The following is a 7,109-nucleotide window of genomic DNA, read 5'->3' on the forward strand; positions in this document are numbered from 1 at the left end:
TAATTATTTAATTTTATAATATTAGAAATCATCATACTCATAATATAGGTGGAGAAAGTAAATATTTCACATATAAATATTATATATAAAGAAAAAATATAAAAAAAATATTAGTTGATGTTTTTACAAAATAAAATATATTTAATATAATGATAAATATTAATTTTATCAAAAATATATTTTTTATTATATAATTTGCAATACTTATTTTATTTTTAAGTAAAAGAGTATTAATTAAAAAGATAAATTAAAAATAAATAATTTGAAAACAATATATTTATTAATTAAAAAACAGTTAAAAATAAAAAAGCTTAAAACAATATCAAATAAAAAATACAAATGTATTTAAAAAAAGGAATCGAAACTTGAAACTCAATGATAAAATCACTATTAATTAATCATCTAACCAAAAGAGTTAATATATTAAAAATAGTAATTTAAAATAAAAGTAAAGCTTCAAACAAATTAAATAAAAATACAAATTGAAGTAGAAGAGAAATTAAACTTGTGATTTGAAGATAAAACTATTAATATTTAATTATCTGACTAAAAGAGGTGTGTTAAAAAGTTAAAAAATCATCTTATAGAATTAATTTGATCTATTTTCTTAAATATTTCAAAAATCAGCTAAAAATTCTAAATATTTTTTAAAATCTAACAAATTTTTTCAAATTCGGCGAATTAATTTTATATTAAAATATTAAAAAAAAACATAATTTATTTTTGTAAAAAAATATAATATATTTCAGCTATTCGATGGTTTATGACCCCGTTAACATGGTTACGTGGAATATTTTTATTGGATTCTAACTTACGTATTTACTAAGCTAAATTTCAAAGAATACTGAAAACGTGAAATAAGGAAAGCAAAACTGTTACAGAGAGAGAGTAGACGAGGTTACAGTCCTACAGAGCCTCCGTTCCTCTTCTTCCCCTTTTTCTATTTTTTAAATTATTATTATTGTAGCATTCGTCTTTCTTCGATTAAATCCCTACATTTTTTTTCCTGAAAAATCCCAAAATTTTCATAACCAGAGCATTGAATTGAACTCACTTTCCATCTTTCTCGCCCCATTATTTTTTTAAATTTTATTTACTAATCAACATTTTCTTTTCTGTTTTCAAGTGTTTTTCTCCGTCGATGAACTTTTCCCCTTAGAAAATTAAAAGTAATCGGGGTTTTATATGGGCGCAAATATTAATATGGCTAATTTCAGTACCTCCGCTGTGCTGACAGCAGTTAATCACTCTCCCGGTTGCCCTGACCAATCACATCCTGCCACGAGGCCTATTTCTGCCTCCTGGTCCCAAATCGTCCTTGGAGAATCGGAACCGCTCGCTGGTGTTCCTTTATCGCCTTCCTCATCTTCTTCGTCATCGACGGCTGTGATTGAACCACCTGTTACCACGGCGGTCGAAGGCGAAGGCGTAGACAACGTGAGTGCTGGGCCCAATGGCAATGCCGGTAAGAGGCCAGCTTGGAACAAGCCTTCCGACGGCGCTACCGAGTTTGGTCCCGTTATAGAGGCCGACGCGTGGCCTGCTTTGTCTAAGTCCGCTAGGGTTTCTTCGAAACCCTCTTCAGATTCATCCAGAGCTTTACCGGATGGATCTCCTTCTGTTGTCCCCTTTTCCCAGGTTTGTTTCTAAAATTTTAAGGCCTTCTTTATTAAATTCAATTTAATCGTTATCATTTCGAATGTTCTGTTACCAACTTTTAAGTAGCTGAAAATAAATGTTTCAAATGAACTGAATGTAAGTGAAATTAGTTTTCCAACTTGTTTAGTTATCTGTTTGGTAAGCAAGAAATTAACTACAGAGAGTCTTATTTGGATGAAAAATGGTAAGTATCTTAAACCCTTAATCTAACTTTAGGGTTTACTTGAATTTTGTCTTATTTAAAGGAATCTGAATAATAGATTTTATGCATGAATTTATTTATCATTTGAAGGAATCTGAATGATAGATCTTTACTTATTCAAAGATCTATATCATGTAAATTGGATTTGTTTGGACTTTGAGGCTACTTAGGGTCAATTTGGGTTGGCAATGAGATTAGCTCCAATGAGATCAGGAAAACAACAATGATGGTGAGATTAGTTACTGTAGCAGTGAGATTTAAATTAATGGTGGCATATGTGTTTGGATCCAAATGCAGTGCTAGCGATGAAATGGGAATGAAAATGAAAATGGAAATGACTATTACTAGTATGAAGTTATAAATATCTATAAATTATTTTTATGTATTCATATTTATTTTAAAAATTTTATTCTATCAAAATATTTATACATTGTTTTACATTAAAATAAGAATTTTAATTTATGTGTTAAAAATTTAAAAAATAGAACAAAACACTTAACATTTGAAGAAATAATACTTATAATATTCATTGTATTATTTTTAACAGAAATAACAATAAATTATGTCATATGATAATAGTGTAATATATATTTATCTACTACAATACATAAATCCTAAAAGTGCAAGGACAAAAGAAAAAATGTAAAAGACAAGCACACTCTTGTCCAATTTTCATCAGTGTTCGCTGGACCCATAATGCTCCAGTCACTAAGAGTGCAGTGAGATTTGTGATTAACTTTCCACTGCACTGGTGTTTGCCAAACGGGTAACAATGGTGCATTTGGAGAAAACAGCACTCCAAATGCACTGTACCGCAGCTGTAGTTAAACCCAAATGGAGCCTTAGTCTTGATGGTTTTGCTACGTCCCATAAACTGTAGGGGAGTGGAAGCACATCAGTGTTATCATCTTCACAGAAACAAGCCAAGAACGTTGAAAAATTGAATTTAAATTCAACACCAAACCATGCAATGCCTGCACGCCAGAGGTCAATGAAGCGAAATAGTAATAACTCAGCATCTAGTGGTGGACTCCTGCAGCCACCACCTGAAGGTCCTCTAGTTGAAGCACCTGTGAATGGCCCATCTTCTAGGATACAGAGAAGTGGATTTGTGTCACAGGCTGGTAATGATCACCCAAGGAATTCATTCAGACATCGTAATGCTGGGCAGCGTCCTCGAGGAGATGGCTCTCACCATCAGAATTATGGAGGTAGGCGCAATCCCGCCCTAGGAAATCAAGACTGGAATGGTCGAAACTTTAATAGCAGGGATGCTCATATGCAACCAAGAGTTGTTCCCAGGTTAATGAGGCATCAGCCACCAGCTCCACCTCCTAATGCTGCACCATTTATTGCTCCTCCACCTGTACGGCCATTTGGCACTCCTGTAGGATATCCTGGTAAGCTATATTTTTCTAATTGTTTTTGCTTTTTCTGGTTGAGGAAGGGAGGAATTCTAAGTTTTCCCTATTTCTCTATCTTCTTGCAGAATTGGCATCTCAATTTTATTTCATACCTGCTCCTCCTCCAGAATCACTTAGAGGTGTGCCATTTGTTGCTCCAATGCCCCCAGTGCTTTTCCCTGCTCCAGAGCCTCCAGACCGCCAGTTGCATGCTAACATAGTGAATCAGATTGATTATTACTTCAGGTTATACTTTTTTTGCATGTTGACTTAGGCCAGCTTGGTTAATTCTATGGCAACATCTTGGTATTTATGTCAGATAAGAGGCTAACTGCCTGTATCTTTATGGTAGTGATGAAAATCTTATCAAGGACACTTACTTGCGGCAGAACATGGATGACCAGGGATGGGTTCCTATTAAATTAATAGCTGGCTTTAGAAAGGTAAGCTTCTAGAGGCTTTGGAGCTGGTTTCATTTTCTGATTGTGATATCCTGTTAGGTAAAGGTAATGTCGCATGTTAGGTGTCTATCATTGACTATCTATATGCATCAATGATGAAGAAATCACAATTTCTTATACTCTCTTCTTGTTTGTATATGTATACATTACATTAGCATTCAGTTAACACATGCTCATACGGTCTACAAATTCATACATGTCTTGCTATAAATGGACATTTCCCACTTATACGCATTCATGCCCACCCTTTAGATACTATTCAAAGTAATCTCTATTTTTAGAGATATTTAGTGCATAGGCACCTGTCTACATTACTTGTATTGAGGTACATTGGATCTTGTAGTCCTTCCATTTGCTTTTGCTCCAACTAATTCTACCAATGGTTTTTTTTTTTTAATTCATGGAGAGCTGGATCAACCACAACGGGTAACGACTTTGCTTTTTTTTTTTTTTAAGTTTTATAATTTTTAAATATTAAAAATTGTATATTCTTTACATGATCATAAACTTAACGTTTTTAATTGAGCAGAATTTGCCTGTGTCAGATAGATGATATTCTTCTTTTACCAGTTGAAGTTTTACTCTTTTTTGGTGTAAATTTACTCACTTGATTATTCTGTGAAATTTTCTCTTAAATTAAATATTTTAGGATTTGATCATATAATGTTTAAACCTTTTGCCAGGTAAGGTAGTGAGCAATGATAGTCCTATAGGTAGAAGTGATATACTCTTCCTCTGGAAGTCTAGCTTTTGTGTTTGGTTTCTAAAATTTACATCTCTTTCTTGTGAAATGTATGCTGATGCTATTGCTATGCCTACTGTTAGAAGGTGAGCTTATTTTAGGACTCTCTGCAAAAGCAACATTTTCTATGGCTTCTTCTTTTCAGGTTTCGCTTTTGACAGATAATATTCAGCTTATACGGGATGCTCTGCGAAGTTCAACAGTTGTGGAAGTGCAGGTATCTTCTAGATTGAAGTCCTGGGTTGTATGTTCCTCACTGCTTGGTCAATAATGAAATGTTTCCCCTTAATATGTGCTTCTCTAATCCGTCTTCAAGACATGCACATATGTGCATACAGATTACAACTTGATGTTCTGTTAGAACTGAGCTCCACATGATGCTGTTTCTTTTTCTTTACTCACTTATGAATTTACATTTTAGGGTGAAAAAGTAAGGAAGCGGATTGATTGGATGAAATGGATCCTGCCACCTTCTGTTAAGTTCCCTGCCATGTCTGGTCAGGATATGCTGGTTGCCCGTGTTCAGGATATTTCATTGGAACAGAGAACTGCTGACGTGAGTGGTTCAAGGAACCAAGAAGATGCTTGTGCTGGACTATCAGATAGATCATCATCTGGGGAGTTCAATAATCGGTCACAGGTATTCAGCAGTGAGGGAACAGCTGTGAGTGCTCAAAGTGTGGCAGCGAGTAACTAATAATAAACTAATTGTGCATTGGAGAGCTTATGCTTGCTAAACTTTCTGGGAGCTGAGGGTGATTTGAAAGACATCAGTTTTTGCCTTGGCATGATGGAATATGATTTATCTTACAGGTTGCTAAGTTGGGAAAACATGACTAGAAAGGAAAGGAAAGGCAATTTCTAGAATTCCTAGAAAAAAAAATGGGGAATTAGAACATTTTAGACCTGAGATAGTAGCTCGAAATTGTGGTGACTATATGTAATGGATTTAAAATTTAGGGGGATTTTACATTTGGCTTTACTACTATTAGTGGTGGAGCGGTGGACGTTAAGATCGGGGGAATTTTTTATATGCTTCCCATTGCTACTCGTAGCCATCTTTTCCTTTTTCCTTGCTTTAACAATTACCAAGAAAGAGCTGCATTCATTTCTCATCTATGTACTGTGTTAATTCATAGTGTATCTACTATCTAAGGACTTGCATTTGCTGCATAAAATTGGTAGGGCAAACCCTGGAAGACGAGGACCGGCTGTGATGAGTCTTCTTAGTCCTATTTGATTGGAGACATTATTTATACTCCTTTTTTTTACCACATCATCTATGAGCTTAACCAACTAAATCTCTCCATGTCATATATTTTTTCTATGGTAGTGAACAAAAATCTTATTCCAAATCTATTGAAAGACCTAATAGCCTTAATTTGCTTGCTGGCATTGGACAGGTGTGGTTTGCCAAGAATCCATTATTTACAGCAATCTCATCAATGGCAGTGATGCTAAGAAACGACCACCTTTGAATGAGACCGGAAAGATACTGAAAGAATCAGTGATTATGGAATTACAAATTAATACCATTTCTATGCCAAATCAATTCTTTAAGTTGCTCCTCTCATTTTCAGCACTTGGTCGATTCTTATATATATAAAGAAGCGAGTATTTCGTATATACATGGATTTTTCTAAGCTGAGTCAAATGGAGTTCCAAAAAATTAGAGATGTTTGTATTTCCGTTCATATTTCACTGGTTTTATCGAATATATACATATATAAAAAAAAGAAGAAGGAATTATCAAGTGTCATTTAGCCAAACACTCACAAGGATGTTTGTATTTCCGTCTGACATTTGAAGTAGTTTTAGCTGGAAATCCTGGATTCTCGGCAAGCTTTAGCCAAGCAAATAAAATAATTTAACTGATTTGGAGAAAAATAAATTAGGTAATTTGGAAGTTTTTGGTAAAAATAAATATGGGACAGAGAAATTTAATTAATTAGGCACATAAATAACGTGATATGAATGATTTATGAAATAATTTCCTGTACCTATATAAAAAAAAAAGGAAAAGCAAATAAGTCCCTTTCCCTCTTTTTCTTTCAGGACTACTAGGCTCCATAGACCATCTCATTCCATTCTACAAGGAAAAAGAAACCAAACACAAGCTTTTGTTCAATATTTGGGCAGCAAATATTACCCGATTTGTGTTGCATATGTACTACTACATTGCATTGCACAAAAACAGAAGACACACAAAGTACTCACTACCCAAAAGTTTAGGGTATATCTGATAATTGCTACATATTTGGACAACCATTTTTATGGGTTTTTTAGATTTTGAGAAATATATTATTGAAAATACATTTTATTTTCAAAAACTTTGAAAATTTAAATTTAAACTTTAAAGATGAAAGAAATTTCTATTTTCAAAAACTTTAAAAATTTAAATTTAAACTTTAAAGATGAAAGAAATAATCATGAACTCTAAAAGAATTAATGCTTATGAATTATAATATGAAATTTAAAAATATATTAATTATATAAAAGAATTTTTAAATATATTCAGTTGATTAAACTCTAGTACAAGTATGGAAGTACAGAAATGGGTGAATACACGTGAAACAAAAAATCTCTTATTCTTTTTTTTATCAAAAACAAAAAGTTACCTTCTTACTCTTCTTGGTTAATTT

The 7,109-nt window shown here is 33.3% G+C and overlaps 1 protein-coding gene across 1 annotated transcript; it reads left to right on the forward strand.

Annotated features, from left to right (window-relative positions):
- The first annotated feature begins 824 nt into the window (after positions 1-824).
- Positions 825-5,584, forward strand: LOC107895700 (la-related protein 1C). The gene is made up of 6 exons (XM_016820937.2): positions 825-1,638; positions 2,742-3,261; positions 3,351-3,510; positions 3,617-3,707; positions 4,613-4,684; positions 4,889-5,584. The coding sequence occupies exons 1-6, from the start codon at positions 1,186-1,188 to the stop codon at positions 5,162-5,164; spliced, it is 1,572 nt and encodes a 523-aa protein (XP_016676426.1). The 5' UTR covers positions 825-1,185; the 3' UTR covers positions 5,165-5,584.
- Positions 5,585-7,109: the final 1,525 nt, after the last annotated feature.

This window comes from Gossypium hirsutum, chromosome A11, assembly GCF_007990345.1.
Source record: "Gossypium hirsutum isolate 1008001.06 chromosome A11, Gossypium_hirsutum_v2.1, whole genome shotgun sequence".
NCBI classification, from domain to species: Eukaryota; Viridiplantae; Streptophyta; class Magnoliopsida; order Malvales; family Malvaceae; genus Gossypium; species Gossypium hirsutum.